Consider the following 18,008-nt stretch of genomic DNA (forward strand, 5'->3'; position numbering starts at 1 on the left):
CGTGGAGGAACTCTACCGCGCCAACACCACCTGCGTCGTGGCAGCTGACGGCACCACGGAGCCAATCGCCATCGGAGCGGGCCTACGCCAAGGCTGTCCCCTGAGCGGCCTGCTGTTCAACCTGGTGGTGGACCCCATCATCAGAGCGGTGCAGGGAGGCGATAGGCAACACAACATCCTTGCCTACGCCGATGACCTGACGCTGCTCGCTGGGGATCCCGCCACCTTGCAGCGCCGCCTCAACGTGGTGACGGCCCTTTCGGACCCGCTCGGGCTGCGACTGAAGCCTGCCAAGTGCCGCACCCTCCACCTGTCCGGGCGCTACCCGGTGGGCACACGGCCCACCACTTTCACCGTGGGGAGCGTCCCGGTCCCGGCACTGGCGGACTTCGAGGGGCACCGGTTCCTGGGGCGTCCTGTGGGGTTTCGGGTGCTACCGGACCAGACAACGGTCGACGAGGCCATCCATCTCGGCAGACGGCTGCTCTCCTCCATGCTCACCCCATGACAGAGGCTGGATTCTATTAAAACATTTCTATATCCAGCCCTCAACTTCGCCATGCGGGTGGGCCTTGCCAGCAAAGGAGAGTGGCATCGCTTGGACGAGGAGCTTCGCCCACTGATCAAGAAGACCCTGTACGTGCCGGCCAGAGCGTCAAACGAGTATGTGTACGGGAGCGCACATGCCGGCACTGCAGGGATCCCTCTTGCGGCGGAGCTCAGCGACATCTGCCGAGTGGACGGGGCCTTCAAGCTCCTGTCGTCGACTGATCTGGAGGTCCGGGAGCGAGCGAGGGAGGAGCTCAACCGGGTGGTGTCGAGGCGGCTGAGGCGACCGGCGAACACGGACGACACCGAGGCCTACCTCTCAGGCGAAACGGAGGGCGACTTCCGGCAGACTGCGACCCAGCTGCAGTCTGTCTGGACGGAGGCACGCAAAGCCTCCCGTCGCCTGTCCGTCGCCTGGGAGCTACTGGACCAGGGCGCCCGCATCACCTGCGGAGAGGCCACGGTGTCAGCGCGGAACCGAAACAAGCTGATCAAGATCCTTCGGGCCATCCTCAACCAGGACCGGGACCGTTCTCTCCAGGAGAAGCCGTCCCAGGGCAAGGCGATGGCGTGTGTAGCGGCGGACCCCGCCAGTTTCCACTTCATGAGGTCCGGCCGCTACACTCGCTTCAAGGAGTGGCGCTTCATTCATCGAGCCCGGCTGAATCTCCTCCCCCTGAACGGCACAAGAACGTGGGTGCCCGCAGCTGACAAGAGGTGCCGACGCTGCGGGTACGGGGAGGAGACCCTGCCGCACGTCCTCTGCCACTGCATGCGGCAGAGCCGGGCCATGACAGAGCGCCACAACGCCATCGTTGCGCGCCTCAAGAAGGCGGCCCTGGAGCGGTTCACCGTCATCGGGGAGAACCAGCAGGTCGGCGTCCCCGGCTTGCGACCCGACCTCGTCCTGGCCCGTGGTGAGGAAGCCCTGATCCTGGACGTCTGCTGTCCCTTCGACAACCGCATGCAGGCGTTCCAGGAGGCTCGGAGGGTCAAGGAGGAGAAGTACGCCCCTCTACAGCGTCATCTCCTCCAGCGGTTCCAGCGCGTCTCCGTCGACGCCATCGTCGTAGGCTGCCTCGGCTCGTGGGATCCGGCCAACGATCGTGTCTGCCGCAGGTTCTGCTCCAGGAGCTACCTGCGGACCATGAAAAGACTTTGCGTTTCAGACACGATCGCTGCCTCTACGGACATTTATCGTGGCCATATAGGCGTTTTGTAAATAGTTTTTTTTATTCGAGAAGCGATACCGCGTTTTTTATTGTTATACGCTTTTATTCATACTAACACTACTAACTCTTTTTTAGCCTTTTTGTTACCTGATTTTATTATATACACCTCTTATTACCGTTTCTTGTTCTGTTATATAACCATGTATGATGTTTGTGTACTAAGTATAATAAAAAAATTCTTAGTTTTCTGAATGCAACATCAGGGGTCTTCTGCAGTCATTATCGGTTAAAAAAAGACAAGCCAACAAAAAGAAAGCATGCATGGCCATGACCCTGCCCACTAAATACTGAAAGTACACGTCCGACTGAGTAATGGTATGGGCAGACTCTGGTATAGGGCAAATTTGGCGCCCCCAGTTCCCCCATTATGGGATTTGGGGAGGCGGCCGCACTCTTTGCCCCTTCCCATCCGGGGGAACCTTCCACATTTAAGAGTGTGACGGGGAGGGATTGTCCCTAACTGAAAACAAAAGAAAACTTTTTTTCTTGGTTGATAGGGGTAATTTATTCCCCAAATTTCGTCGGTGACTGTGATAGAAAAAGGCAGTGGAGGCCCATATTCTGTAACTCTGATGGCAATGAATCAGTTGATCTATCCAGCGCTTTGTACAGAGCCTTACCCAATTTCGTTGGTTTTATTGAAGCTCGACAACCAGGCTCATGGCCATGGGGGTTGGGCCCTAGCCTGAAATTCTGATGAAGGCGGGTGTTCTACCGAAAACAAGTAATCAAAATAAGTGTTTTTCTAAAATAGTCAACGTCTTCAGCTAGTACCCTCTTTTCCCCACCCCCCAAAAATTCCGTTACGGGCATATTGACAGCTATAACTTAAAGCGTTTAGTCTAATTTTAATTCGTGTTGCGCCTTTATGTATTCTAATGCCAATCTTAATGTCTCCTGTACACTGGCTCTTAGACTACTTGCGCGTTGTTCTTATACTTACGATGTATGACTTCGACACGCATACAGTCGAGCACGTTATGAAGGTTATCGTGCCAGCGCCCTCCTGCGTAACCTCTCAGGGACCGGAACAGTGAAAATAAAGATTACGAAGATTACGCATTCTTCTCTCCCTCTTTGGCTGTTCCGTGTCATAACAATCGCCCCTAAGGTGAACACCCTTTCTCTTTATTACAATTCTTCCGTTCATTGCGATCAAGTGTCAACTTCGTGCGAGCGATTACGAAATTGCTGGGAAAGATGTCTGAAAGCTGGATCTTGGCACTACTACGTTTAAAGAGATTCCTCAGACGGGAGTTATCGAGGCTTGGGAACAGTAAAAAGAGTGAGTGAATCTTCCGTGTGCCAACCTCTCCTCGAAAGGGTATTCTGGGACGTGGCGCTGTTGTAGTTTTTGGTCGACGCTCGCGTGATAACCTTCAAATCGCACTAGACTGTGCGTTCTTCGATAGATTAGTGTTGATATATTAATGCGATATATTAATGCTTAAGGTTCGGATTTCGTCATGCAAGATATATACAACAAAACAAGTAGGCATCTTAAGTCCACATTTTTCATGGCGCTCACACGGGTTATTCTCAAACATGTTTATTGAAATCTTCGGCCGCATGACAATGTTTCTGCACGGCGAGACTGAATCCAACGAAGGGGCGGCTGCCACTCGCTGCACGCCACCCGCTGGCGCTTAAGGTGACCGCAGCCATGCAGATGCGCCTCTTTTTGCGATTCACATTACAAAAAAAGAACAATAAAAAGCGAGAAAAAAAGGACAGAAATAGGATATTAAAGTTTAGACCACAACGGTGGAATTTGTTTCTGCCCGTTTGCTACGTCGCCAGCATCCGGGTGTGACTCTTGCTTTGCGGGTCTCCTCCGTCCCAGGAGTTTTCGGAAAAGAAGCTTGTCAACGGCGGCAGTCGGAGCTTCACAAGCGAGGAATGCCATGTACCCCAGAATGTTGCTCCAGATGAACACACCAAAGAACAGGGTCACCTAAAATTATACAAAAAATCTTTTTGATTTGTTTTTCATTCAGAAGTACCAATCAACACGACTCACATAGGCCCCTCTTTTTCGCAGTTTACAGCGGTTAAAACTGTACGTGTTTTATCGCTATAGCGTCCTTCAAGGCTGATTTCATGAGCGAACGTTAAATTTAGCTGTGAACGTATATGAATGAATAAACTTTATCAAGTTGAAGTTAAACAGTTTCTTTCGGCTGAAGGGGAGGAAGAGAGAATCAACTCCTGTCTCTTCCCACCCTCTTTAGATGATGATGGTGGTGCCTCGAAGTCCTTGGACCCGGGCGGCATCTTCGGCCTGCCGGACGGCCCAAAGCTGGTTGGTCAAAAAGCAAGAAATTCGCGAGGCTTTCTCTCACCCTCTTGCTAACGTGTAATAATAATAACGTTTGGCGTTTTACCTCCTAAAACTAATATGATTATGAGGGACGCCATAGTGGACAGGCCGCGGGAATTTCGACCACCACGACGTTCTTCAACGTACACGTTAGTATAGGTGCACGAGATTACAGCATCTCGCCGCCAACGAAATGCGGCTGCCGCGGCCTCTTCCCCACTTTTGGAGCGTGAATTCATCGTAGCGAGAGCTTTGACAAAATTTGCGTGAAGCTTCGAAGCTAACTGCCCCGCTACAATTCTGCAGCACCTTCTGAACTCTACTAGAAAGCAGTGAGGAAGAAATAGCCAGAAAATCTTTCATGAGTCGGGGAGGAGGGCACGACCCTTTTTATCTGTGTTCATGTGTCTGTTTGTTTGTGTGCGCGTATAAATATATACACATACAAAACATTTAAAAACGGGAAGGGGGGCGTTTGAACTGCCTAAACCACCCATCTGATGAGGCTGTGCCACTGTGGGATGGGCTATACTACAGTACATTATTATATAGTATCTAACTATGTCATACATAAAGTGACAAATACAATATTATTATACAGCATCTATCACTATGTCATATCTAGAGTGGCAAGTGAAATTGACTGGTGTAAATTCATAATTTAAGGTGATTCCAATGCAGGGCTTCACTGACTACTGGTGTTAAGTGCTACAAAACATTTCCGATAGCCTAAAAAATGAAAATGAATACTATTAACCATCTTGCGCCCGGGCGACTCCGTTTTGCCTTACCTTCCGCTTTGTATAGTGTAATGGAGCACAAATGCATGCTTGCACGTCAACCAACGCGCATGTACAACGCTCCCATCACTTATTGCTAGCCTTCTTATGCAATAAGAAGAATTAGGCTGCGTTGCTGAATAAATGCTTTTTGTTCTATTCCACTCGTCTGGCTTACATGGTGTCAGAAGTGCGCACGTCAGTTAGTCTCTGTCGTGCAGCAAACCTTTCCATGCGACCATTGCATTAAGGCATTACGGGACGAGCGTCCCTCATGCACAAGTCGGAGACAATGACCGGATCATCCCGAACGATGAGTTTCACACTGCTCATCTCGACAACACTTGTGACGTTTGCCATAACTGGAACATCTGAAAAAGTGAGTTCAAACTTTTCGCAATAGCAACGCGGCCGAGTATGTAAGGTGGCTAGCGATAGGCGATGGGAGCGTTGCACATGCGTGTTGGCTGACGTGAAAGCATGTGTGCTCCATTACATCTAGCATCAAATTACCCCTTATTGAACCGGCAAGCGCGCATGACTTGATCATCGTGAGAAAGCTTTAGTTTCCGGACACATACTCCCTGAAAAAAAATATTCCTTAAGACCTAGGGATTGGTTCGCTTCATTTGCTGCTTTGAGAAATGGTGTAGCCTATAGCGTCGCTTCGCAAAGGAACGCATATAGCGGCTTCTCTGCATTACCACAGTGAAGTGAGACCACAGCAGGCGCTCTCTGGTTGTATGCAGCACCACCATGATGAAGGGGTAGTGTATCAGGTAGACGCCAAAGGAGAGCTTGCCCAGGGGCACAAATATGTCCGAAGAGAGGACTCTGTTAACAAATCCTGCGACACAGAGAGAAAATGTTGAATCAGTCGAAGCCAGAAAGTGCCCCAAGTTGTATACACATGTGCGGAGAACAAAATGGAGACTTATGAGACGAAAATATTAGTTAGAGAGAGATTGGGTGGGGGGAAGGGGTGTGCAGTGAAATAAACCAGCATATATTGATGGCGATTCATGGCAACACGATTCGCAATCGAGGGCAATCAGGAGTTGATTTCGCGAACATCAAACCTTGATTGATTGATATCGGGTTTAACGTCCCAAAACCATCGTATGATTATGAAAGACGCCGTAGTGGAGGACTCCGGAAATTTTGACCACCTGATGTTCTTTAACGTGCACCCAAATCTGAGCACAAGGGCCTACAAAATGTTCACCTCCATCGGAAGGGCAGCCGCCGCCGCCGCCGAGATTCGATCCCGCGCCCTGCGGGTCAGCAGCCGAGTACCTTAGCCACTAGACCACCGCGGCGGGGCGAACATCAAAGCTCGAGCGGTGAGAGGGAGCTATAATTGCGATTGAGAAACCCGATCACAACTCCAGCGTTCTCTGCGCTACGAAATATTATTCCGCCGGGAAGTAAGAAGCATATCTAACTTTGGCGAGTGCGTACGTGTACTGAATTAATGTTGTTCCCCACCCGCTACGTGTCTCTTAGAATACCACGAAGGATTAATGAACAGTGGGAACTAAAAAGTGAAATTTTCAAAAAAAGCGTAAAAATTGAAATAACGGCAACAGCAGACATTAAAAACTAACTAATAACTTTATTTTCCTGTTGGTTAGATGTACTAATCAACTAACTTATTTATATAGCGTAATCACGCGGCTACCGATTATTAAGCTTCTGCCAGGGTGATATTATAAAAATCTATAGAATAACAGAAAAAAAAATGCCTTCCCCCTATAGGCCTTCCACCGTCAGAAACTTTCTCATTTTTGCGCTGGGAAACTCCACGAAGAAGAGTACGAGAAAGCGCATGTAGAAGAATGGTTAAGGGCGCAAACCCAAGTAGACGGAACAATCAAACAAGACAAAAACACCAGCTTCACAGCGAAAGCTGGAAGAGTATCCTTTCTAGAGCCTTTTAAAACACTCTTTGGGCTACTGCTACAAACACACGTTTGGTACTCACTACACCATAAAACATCATAATTTTTTCTTGTATTAAGAAGGCGTTCACGAAGTCATCGTTCGCAATTCTTCGGAAAAGCGGGGTACCAGCTGCACACTTTCAAGGAATTTTGTGCGATTTTTTTTATGCTGTGGCTGACGACAATGGAGAATTACGCCTGAAGCTTTTGTAATGAGTTGGAGTACTGGACGACCCACTCGTTACGCAATGTTCATTACGTGATGCCTGGTTGTTGTTCTAAAACGCCTTGTTACTCACATTAACGCGATTCCTCTACCGAAGCCTGCCTATGGGTCAGTTTGCAACATAGTTTCAAGTGCCGGCGTGGCTCAGTTAAGGGGAAAAAAAACGAAGTGGCTCAGTGGTAGAGTACTGGACTGGCATGCAAGGGACCTGGCTTGGAATTTCACTGAGCCCTTCGTGTTTTTATTTACTTAGCTTTTTTTCTTATTGTGATAGTGGTTAGTAACATTAACGGTGACGAGGGACAACTACGGTGCCAAAAACGACCCTTGTTATGATCTCATAACAGCTTTCGCTTTTGAAGAAAGGGCACAGGATGTTGCAAGTTGACGCTCTATCTCGTCCCCTTGCCCCACCGCGGTAGGGTAGTGGATAAGGCGCTCAACTGCTGACCCGCAGGTCGTGGTATCGAATCTCGACTGTGGCGGCTGCATTTCCGATGGAGGCAGAAATGCTGCAGGATCGTGTGCTGAGATTTGGGTACACGTTAAAAAAAAACTCCAGGTGGTCGAAATTTCCGGAGCTTTTTAATTCGGCGTCTCTCATAATCACATGGGGGTTTCGGGAAGTTAAACCCCACAAATTATTATTATTATAATTTTGTACCCTTCTTTTCGTCTACATGAATTTTATTCCGTTACCTTTCTACAGCATGAACTAACTCAACTAGTCAAAGAGCACGTTCTAGAAAGCACATGTGCAATAAACGTAAAGTTCAGTCGTCTTATGGCATCTACCAACCTGAACATGCAAGCCGATTCATACCACGATAACAGCAAGAAACGCCTTTCAAACGGTTTCTTTCGATTGTTTTACGTCATTTTTAAGCGGCCTATAATTCATGCAATGTATACTTGCAGTACTTTTGGTTACAGTTTTATTTAAATTACTGCATTTATAGAATCTCAGTATAACCAGTTGAAGCGGGAGGGGGGTAGCTGTTCGCCTCTTTCCTTGTCACTTCTTCATATGCTCTCATCAGAAAAACGTAGCTGAATTGGAGTGTACAAAATCTTGCGAAGTTCTAGTAGGTGTACACGTGACGCGCAGCGAACAGGCATTAATGACTCGTGCTTCACGCCTCAACCAACCGCATCGCCGTGTTGATGGTATACGCACCACTGTGGTATACGAATACGAGACATCCTTTAAAATGTTTGACACCAACTGCATTTAAGGGGCATATGTCCAACATTTCAAAATATCATTGTTGCCTAACAGCTTTCTTGTCTTCAGTTTCGATATGTAATCTATCTTTACGAGGTCCACATAAGAACAGCACTTAGTGCGTGTTTGGCTTACATTGTACCAGGTTTTTCAAAGAAAGGCATAAAAGCATATATATTGTGAGCGTGATAAGATATCTAATACAAAACGTGAAAAAGGAAAATATGTATGTTTCAGATTTTCTCCGCTGGTGTTCAATATGAGTTGCATTACATAGTCACAGAATGTTTCACGTGCAATTAGGACGCCTGATAAGTTCCGCTATAGAAGCGTCATAGCTTCACCACGGCATCTAGCAAGCTGACTCCAGTTTTGACGCGTACCATGAACAGTGACAGCTGGAATGATCGAAAAAGAAAACACAAAAGTGACCCTTTACATTTTTTGACGAATGATTCGTTGTCGCCAAATTATGAAACATGTTTGATCAAATTGCTCTTCGTGTTTACAATTTTCGTAATTATATATATATATATATATATATATATATATATATATATATATATATATATATATATATATATATATATATATATATATATATATATATATATATATATATAGTGGGAGTAATAATTTAATGGGCCAGTTAGTCTTCGTGAAGGTATGGGATATGGCACAACGGGAGCGTTGTCAACAAGGATAAATATATTTATTTCCCAACAGTTTCGGGAGGGGTCCTCCCTTCATCAGGGGATGAGTTATACTGACATGAACTTCTAAACTTCGTTGCTGCTGCGTCCCTCTCGCCTTGAAAGATGTTTGCGAGAGTGAGAGGGAACTAAAAAAAACAAAAAAGGAGGAGAAAAAACGAAAAAAGAAAAAGAAAGAAAAGAAAGGAAGTAAAAAAGAGGAAGAACCACTGTCAACACTGAGAACGAAACCAACTGTCCGTGTACGTCTACATACGGTTCTTATCACGTGCTGTTCAGTTCTCGACGTGTGTCGGGCCACCCGGCGTGCGACGTGCGGCGTATATATATATATATAAGTGTGCGGTACTGGTTCTTTTTTAGGTTTTGCAATTGCGGGACGTTTTTTTTTTTCAGTTCTCTCGGAGTTAAAATTTAATACTTCATGTTGACTTGATAAGAACTGCCTGCCTGCCTGCCTACCTGCCTGCCCGCCCGCCCGTCCGTCCGTCCGTTCGTCATTTGGCAGAGCAGTGCGATTAAACAAATGCAAACAAAAACAAGTCAGTGTTCTCACCTCCTCGTCCAGTGGCGCAAGCCATAGTGAACCACGAGAGGAACAATGACCACAGGATGCGGTCGAGGAAGGCCATGAACAGTTTCACACCTTCCGAGGTGGGATTCGTTTTTATGTACCACGGATACTTCATGAACACAGTACAGACTGCGCAGAAAGCTGCCACAAACCATCCCACGGCATTCATGACCTGGACAAAAGACAGTTGGGTGGATATTCGTCATGTTCTATGCTCACCAAACACACCAAATGCAAAACATATGCCGTTCATTAAGCATTAGAGATGACTTGTCGTTTTGCCTGACCATATTCTTCTGCGACTCGTCTTTTTTTTTTGAAAGTTAGTCACGTGAGCTTCCGGTGTGACGTAACGCAGCTGACGAATTTCCTGCGCGTCCAGTGCACTCACTTTCGGTATCACCTAAATCTGGGATATGAATTTCGATTATTATCTCAAATTACGAGTTTTTAGCAAATAACGAAAAGGGCTTAACATCATCTGTCATGTCCTACAACTCGCCCACGTAAACAACGGTTCTTTAGTTAAAAATTAGTTACCGACTTTTTGCTGATTATTTATTTGGATGTAACTTTAGGTGCAGTGACTTTTTTCCACCTCCACCTAAAGTTCGTTCGCGAAGACGTTTTTTAGTATTAATATTTTTATTAAGAATCTTGATTTTCTTTAAAAAACACTATGGATTAGCTCGAATTTTACACAAAAGTGGTAGACTTTCAACTAATATTTTTAAAATGTATGAACAATTAGTAACACAGTTTAGAGCTTGGTATAATGTGTCATTTTACTCGACTTTGTGTGCTATTAGGTGGAGTTTACAGAATGCATGTAACATTTTTTTTTTCATGCATCGATATGCAGTTATAAGCTTAGTTCTTAAGCTTTTTTTTAATATTGTGATGTTTAAGACATAACGAAAATGAGACCCAAGGTATATTAAAACTTTCTTACAGTCGCAATAAATATTGCCTTTCCTTTCAACACAACGAATCTCAGTGAATTCTATTTAGTGGTTTCCGCGAGTAAAGAATTTTCCATTCCCATGCGTTTGGTTAAGAGCTCCCAAGCCAAAACTTATTCGCGGTATTTTTATTTTATTTCTCTTTTAAAGAACACTAAGTAACGTTGTCAGAACCTATATGCTCAACCATCGCACAAGGTACAAGAGGCGTCAAAGGCTGTGTCTTGCCCATGGAATGAATTTTACAACTGACCGTCTTCTCTTCCGGCTCGGTGAATACTACTATGCAATTTGCATACTGTTACCACATCATCGCGAATTTTTACTGCATATGGACGATCCGTGGATCTTTAGGGAGCAATAGGGACAAAATTAAATATAAAGAGGGCAGACCAATCGACCTTCGACGCACTCCTCCAGCCGGCTACTTCGCGATGGCCATGTGAAAGCAAGCAAGAGGGCATTAGAAACAATAGAACTCATTTTGTTAGATTTCCAGGCATTCATAGAAGGAAGATCTTGTTTCCAAAGTACAATATTCTCAACTTCACAAGTACCCTTAGGTCTCGGGAAAATACTTGTACTTGTGCCTTCTCCATCTGAGCCATGTGAAATTTTCGAATATCTCTGCATGCTCCTCAAGGACATTACCTTAAGTGATCAACTGTAAACTGGCATACATCACAACCAGTACGTTCCAACAAGCACCTGCCACAATCACACATGTATTTTCTTCTTTTTTTTTCTTTTCCTGCCCTCCTTCTTTTATGGGGGCTATCTGTCTTTATTCCCCTTCCACAACCCAGAATAGCATGAGACGCCTTCATACATATACGCAGGCAAATTTCACAATTCTTCAATAAAGGGATTTTCTCTCTTTCTCTCCAACATACAAGCTAAAAAGAAAGAAAGAAAGAAATGAAGAAAGAGAGAAAGAAAGAAAGAAACGAAGGAAGAAAGAAAGGAAGAAAGAAACTGCTTTAACACAATGACAATGGCGCAGGTACAGCGAGCACGTGGGAAGAATGCGAAGCAGATATCGTCAAGCATTGGAGAGAACGGCGCGAACTTTGAACAAAATGCCGAGGTTTCACTGCAAAAGCGAGGTGCGTATTAGACAATATATGCACGAAACGGTGTTTCACAGTTTTTGCAACCGTAGGCTGTATATGTAAATTTAAGTAAACAGCCACTTACTAATTAACAAGTGGGCATTGTGTTGGAAATGTGCACACATGCATCAAGAGATATCACGCTATGGTAACGAACGCTCGCCGTCACACTCCTGACGTGATTCACAGTGAAAAAAAAAGAGCAACCACCTTGCACTGCCTCTCGTATCAATATGACATATTGTTGGCCTGTATAGTTGGTCATACCAATATATTGTTTCAATGCGTCTTCAAAACTTGATATGACATGACCCCCATCGTTGTAGGCACGCAAAAAGGCAGCGCTTACGAAGCAGGATGCAAAGTGGCACTTGCAAGAGGCAACTCGCAAGAGGCAAGTATCGTTTAATTAACAGCCGGCTTACCCTGGAAATCTTACGATTCTTGAAGTCTTCCAGAACAAGGAGGGTCATACAGCCACTGAAGTAGCACACCGCATGGTAGAAAGGCCACATGTAGTATTTATTCATGGTCTCAAACAATGTTCTGCAAAAGCAACAATGAGCTAGCGTGTTACAACAAATAATGATAAAGCGCTTACACTATACAATATCCTCCTACGAAGAAGACTTAATGAGCAGGAAACGGCTCTGAACGATACGTTGAAAACTAAAAAATATTGTTGATCTACCCTCGAAGGATTCAAGAACTTCCAGTAATATCACTTCATGTTTGGAGAGCTGCGATCAAGGACGACTACAAAAAGAGCAGCGAAATGGGTCAGCTGAGGTAAATAGGCATTTTTGCAATCTCTTTTCGCATGAAAGCAACTGCTTGTCATCATTTGATACAGCGACAGACATGTACATTATTGTGTAAAGACTTCGACTTTCGAAGCAAGAGCACAATTTACAACAAACTTAAGGTGGCAAAAAATATAACGTAAATATAAGACTTTGCTTTTCGTCACACCGGTGAACGCTCGGCGAAAGAAGCTTAACGTTAATTCGAAAGAGTTTCAAAAATGCAGCAAACGCATAATATATACGACTTACAGCACAGTAGCATAATTTAACAAACCTCTGATCTTACGGGGGAGTCTACGAAACTGGAAAAGTAAAACGTTACGTCAACCAACACAATTATTGTGAGAGGCAAGGGATACAAAGTGTTTATGCATGCAGTGTATATTAGTCAATGTAAGTCTATAACCCACGCAACTGTACATTTACAACGCGAAGCAGCATGAAGTCTTTCAAAAAATAAAGCACAATATACATGCAGGAACTACTGTAGACAAAAGTGCATGTATCTTCAATTATGATAGGTATTGCGAATGATATTCGGTGGTGGCAAACCTGTTTGTACAGTCCGCACAAGTTCACTGTATCGTACGTAAAAAGAAAATCACTTATTCACCCGACTTCGCAGGCATGCGAGTATAATCGACCAGCTACGGTATACATCATGCTTACGTTCTTGTGAATGCAGGGTAGATCATGAAGGGCGTGATGTCTGGATTGGTCGCTTGCCACGTGGCGATGGCGCAACCCAGTAAAGACAGTCCGATGAAGGCTGCAACGGCCAGCCTTTTCTGACTGCGGAGAGGTTCATGCGCAGGGCGTTAGATGACACACTCATTAGACAACATGCTCACGACATGAATCGAGGGGCGGGCTGCTAGCGTATATGCTCCCGCAGCCTGTGGACACTGTTGACAACAGACATGTTCGCTATAGTTATCCGTCCAATGAATAACGCTTGTCACGAAGAACACTCGCGAGTGCTAGCTGCTTCGCTGTCTAGTATTCTCTCAGGAAATATACGCGCTTTAAGCCACTAATTCTTCAACCCTGACGTTTTTCTTTAACTGCAAAACTGTTCATTTTTTGTTCACTTGGCCTGCAGACCTTGCGAATATGTCTCCCACTTTGTTCGCTGAAATCTGCTCTTGAGAACAGCAATAATTTACGGAGGTCATATTTAGGGAAAACATAATACGACACATAGAGCTGTTCCCGCCGTGGTGGTCTAGTGGCTAAGGTATTCAGCTGCTGACTCGCAGGTCACGGGATCGAATCCCGACTGCGGCGGCTGCATTTTAGATGGAGGCGAAAATGCTGTAGGCCCGTGTGCTGAAATTTGGGTGCACGTTAAAGAACCCCAGGTGGTCGAAATTTCCGGAGCCTTCCACAACGGCGTCTCTCATAATCAATTCGTGGTTTTGGGACATGCAGGTCAGCAGCCGAGTACCTTAGCCACTGGACCACCGCGGCGGGGCGGTTTTACGTTATGAGCAATTGTGTTCAGGCGACACAATATATTTGGCTTTATGTATGCACATGTATACTTGTATTGGTAACATAAAGTCAACCACGAAACTTATGCGTCGTGTACTGTTGGACATTATTGTGTCAACGTACGCATTCTGTTTTCTGTCACGTTTCCTGGTATTTTGCTCTGTTGTCCTTCCGCATTCGTTGCGCTTTTTCTAAGCGACAAGGAGTGACCGGTGCCGTGCGAAAACGGCAGCCTACCAGCCGATAATTTCAATTTAAGACAGACACTAAAGAACAAAAACCTTTGTGAAATAAGGTCAACCACTTTTATATGGGTGTTTGTGTGCTAGAACTTTTTGGTGTTTTCCCGCCTCATGGCGCGGGCCACCGAAACAGAGCCACCGGAATTTATTGCTCTTGCGCAGCTGGCGGCTCGCCGGGACCAAAGTGACAGAGAAATGCGCTGCTCTTACTAACACCTCGAGCGTCATCCATAGGAGAAGGAGTTACCGTGACAACATAATTACCACCTGTCGAGGCTACAAAGAGACCATGAGGCGTTGTCAGAACGATTTAGGGCTACGTTTTATGGGCAGGGGTGGCGTTAGAACGTTTGTATTATTGGGAAAGGGCGGGGGGGGGGGGGCACTCACGACAAGCAAGTTTCTTCAGGGAGACTGGGAACGTATGCGTTGGTTTTTATTTTGCTTGCTCTTAGGGGGGGGGGGGGGGTTCAAGAGGGAGCAGGCAAAAATTGGGTGGATGGGGGAGGGGGGGCTTTCCGCTGGCGCGCCGCGTCTGTTTTCAGTGGGACTCGTTTAAGAAGGCGTTTGACTCAAATGCCACATCTCATTGCATATAAGTGTAGTTTTTGCGACATTGCATTGATGGTTCGTATGTGTCTGTAAAGAGAATTACGATTAATCGCTTGCTGCAACTCAAAGAGCGGGAAGGGAAGAAAAAAAAATACAGAGGTCGCAGAAGAGAGTGGTGTCCAACCTTCAAGAGGTAGGTAAGGCTCAGCCTTGTGTCAAAAATAAGTATATATTGCAATCACTGATGGTGAACACGAGCCTCGCCATATCAGTATCGGAACTTATCGTTGCGCTATCATCATAAGCTTGCATGGACTCACCCTTTGAACAGCAAAAGAACCAGAAGGGCGACGATGAAAAGCTGAAAATCTGCAGATATGTACCATAGGTGGATCATCACAGACTGTGAACAAAGAAATAAATAAATATGCAAGTAAATAAATAAACATGGTGACTGCAACATGTATTTATATTTGCTAGAAAATATAGCTGTTCTTTTTTTTTTTCATCGAAGAACAATGAAGAGAAATATACGCTAACTTCCAACTATGAATTTCAGGTTGGGAGAAGGGGAGGTTCAAGAATACTTCATGTGTGTTTGTGCGTGGGTTTGTTTGTGTGCGTGTATATATATATATATATATATATATATATATATATATATATATATATATATATATATATATATATATATATATATATATATATATATATATATATATATATATATATATATGCACGTAAAATTTAAAAAAAGGGGGGGGGTGTTTGACCCTGCCCTGAATACGCCAGTGGCATGCGTATATAGTTTGAAAATTTTTCGTCATGATATACAAAAGAAAAATAATTCTACAAAAGAAAAATTCTTCTACAAAAGAAAAAAAATTGATGTAGGAAAAGCAGTGAGGTTAACCGAAAGATATGCTTTTTCTGTGCTACCATGCATAGCAGTGTTCGCCTCAACATCTTCGAGTGGCGCCTTCTTGCGTGTGACGTCATCGCTGTTGCTCAGGTGCCCAATGCGGCTGCTGGGCGTTGCCGACCGGTGTGCGAATTTAAAGCATATGACGAATGAGGCGTGATGTCATTCGAATAAGTGAAGTGATCGTTACAGGAAACAATTAACCTTTGATTAGATGCAAGTTTTAGGCAGCTGCTGAGTAAGTGCGTCGTCAGTACTTCAGGCAATCGGGAGGTTTTTACCATAAAGGGAAAGAGGATGCATGACGGGGTTGTGAAATATTAAGAGGCTTTCTCACGTTCTCTTGTGCAGCATAATTTAATCTCTACGTTGATAAATCAACGTTTTCTGGCTCGTTTACGGTCGTCTGAAAGTACACCAAGGAGAAGCCGCCTGGACATACTAACGTAAATATATACAAGGCTTTCGCATTGCGAAGTCGTAACATGATCGTATCTAGAATAAAACAGTGCAAATCACTATCAACAGTCGGGTCGTAATAGAGGGTAGAGCGTTCATTGTTCAAAGAAATATTCTATCTTGTCACAGCGAGCTAAAGAATAGCAATGATAGGCCAAAGGATCCAGAAAGAGGGTGAAAAAGAGCACTCTTTCTCCTCGTCTTGGAATCTTACACCAACTTTCCCCAATTTTCACCAAAGCATACTATCGGCGTGTGGCAGCTTGGGCTAGTTGGTATGGCATGACGACAGTTACAGCGCGAGAACAAAACAACGACACAGAGACAAGAAGGACACTAGCGCTCGTGTACTTCGTGTCCTTCTTGTCTCTGTGTCGTCGTTTTGTTCTCGCGCTATAAATATCGCCGTACTATCGGCGTCAAATAAAATGCGAACAGCGGAGTGCATGGACCATTAACAACGGTATAGCGCCCCGCCACGGTTGTCTAGTGGCTAAGGTACGTGGCTGCTCACCCGCAGGTCGCGGGTTCGAATCCCGGCTGCGGCGGCTGCATTTCCGATGGAGGCGGAAATGTAGGCTCGTGTGCTCAGATTTGGGTGCACGTTAAAGAACCCCAGTTGGTCTAAATTCCTGGAGCCCTCCACTACGGCGTCTCTCATAATCATATGGTGGTTTTGGGACGTTAAACCCCACATGTCAATCAACAACGGTATAGTGCGCTCCGTACAGTCGATCACATTTGACATGCACGCACATCCGGCTAGGCAGCATTACTATGTACCAGCTGCAGCATTGCGGATTGAAATCATGAATGTGCATAGTGCACGAGCGGCGAACATGCCATGAGCGCCTCTCAAATCGGGAAGATGCAAACTGCACCACGTGCACCGCTGCTCAAATTTCATTCGGCGCTGATAGAACGTGTAAAAAGATTTAATATACGGGGCCGACTCGTCAATTTCACGCTGGTTGTCCGCAATAATTCACTTGACGGTGAACTTATCAATTTAATTTTGTCGGTAAACGTTTTGTATACACTTTTGGACATGACTATACAATTGGAAACGAAGTAAAAATTTTCGTCCAAGTCAAGTGATGCTTATATACAACGCCTGATTTTGCGAATAAGCCCTCAAATTGGTCGCGCTTCACTTTCAAAGACGCGCAAAGTCTCGTTAGCTGGCTTGCCGAGACGCTCGCGCTTTCGGTAAGATATTTCAACGTCACCTATAGCCCAATGATTTACAATATACCAACTCGGGTAATGATTCTGACTGCGATGGCTATAGAAATTACATTAAATGTAAACGTTTCTTGACCTCCTGTGATGCTGGCAGCCATCTGTACAGAACTAACACAAGACAATACAATTACTAATCGAGGATCGCGGCGCCACACGAGTGAACTATAATGAAAATGCCGCTATTCTAGCCAGAGGCTATGTCAGACGCCAATAGCTGCATCCCCCGGATTGCATCTCCGGAGGGCCGTCCGCAGCGCCGCCATCGTTAGCGCGAATAGAGTGTGTATTTCAGTTGCGGAAAATGTACCAGTGATCTCGGAGATGTACCACGACAAAGTGGCTGGGTTGAGCTGGCATAGCCGAAGCTGGATAAACGGGTCTGCTAGTCGACATGATGGAATGGCCAAAAAGATGTCCGCTGTCAAGTTCCGTGTTGTACTTCGGATATACCCCCTCCCCCTTATCAACGGTGTCACCACGGGGAGACGCCAATACATATATATATATATATATATATATATATATATATATATATATATATATATATATATATATATATATATTGTGGGCATTTGTAACTTACATCGTCCTCATCCCTGCATAATCACAATCACCATCATCCGCTTGTCCCTTTGCCCTCATTGCCACTCTGG

At 45.2% G+C, this 18,008-nt stretch overlaps 2 protein-coding genes across 2 annotated transcripts in view; one reads left to right on the forward strand and one right to left on the reverse strand.

The window, feature by feature from the left end:
• Positions 1–559: 559 nt before the first annotated feature.
• On the forward strand, positions 560–1,771 carry LOC142775381 (uncharacterized). The gene is made up of 2 exons (XM_075876745.1): positions 560–565; positions 611–1,771. Exons 1-2 carry the CDS (start codon positions 560–562, stop codon positions 1,769–1,771), a joined length of 1,167 nt encoding a protein of 388 aa, XP_075732860.1.
• A 1,543-nt stretch (positions 1,772–3,314) lies between these two features.
• LOC119186467 (nose resistant to fluoxetine protein 6) overlaps positions 3,315–18,008 on the reverse strand; it is a 126,990-nt gene continuing 112,296 nt past the window's right edge. Inside the window, exons 10-15 of the mRNA XM_075880002.1 lie at positions 15,050–15,132; positions 13,111–13,233; positions 12,061–12,181; positions 9,544–9,733; positions 5,585–5,727; positions 3,315–3,735 (exon numbers count right to left, since the gene is read on the reverse strand). Coding sequence (XP_075736117.1) covers positions 3,526–3,735; positions 5,585–5,727; positions 9,544–9,733; positions 12,061–12,181; positions 13,111–13,233; positions 15,050–15,132 — 870 coding nt within the window. The 3' untranslated portion in view covers positions 3,315–3,525. The remainder of the gene's footprint in view (positions 3,736–5,584; positions 5,728–9,543; positions 9,734–12,060; positions 12,182–13,110; positions 13,234–15,049; positions 15,133–18,008) is intronic.

This window comes from Rhipicephalus microplus, chromosome X, assembly GCF_043290135.1.
Source record: "Rhipicephalus microplus isolate Deutch F79 chromosome X, USDA_Rmic, whole genome shotgun sequence".
Lineage (NCBI taxonomy): Eukaryota > Metazoa > Arthropoda > Arachnida > Ixodida > Ixodidae > Rhipicephalus > Rhipicephalus microplus.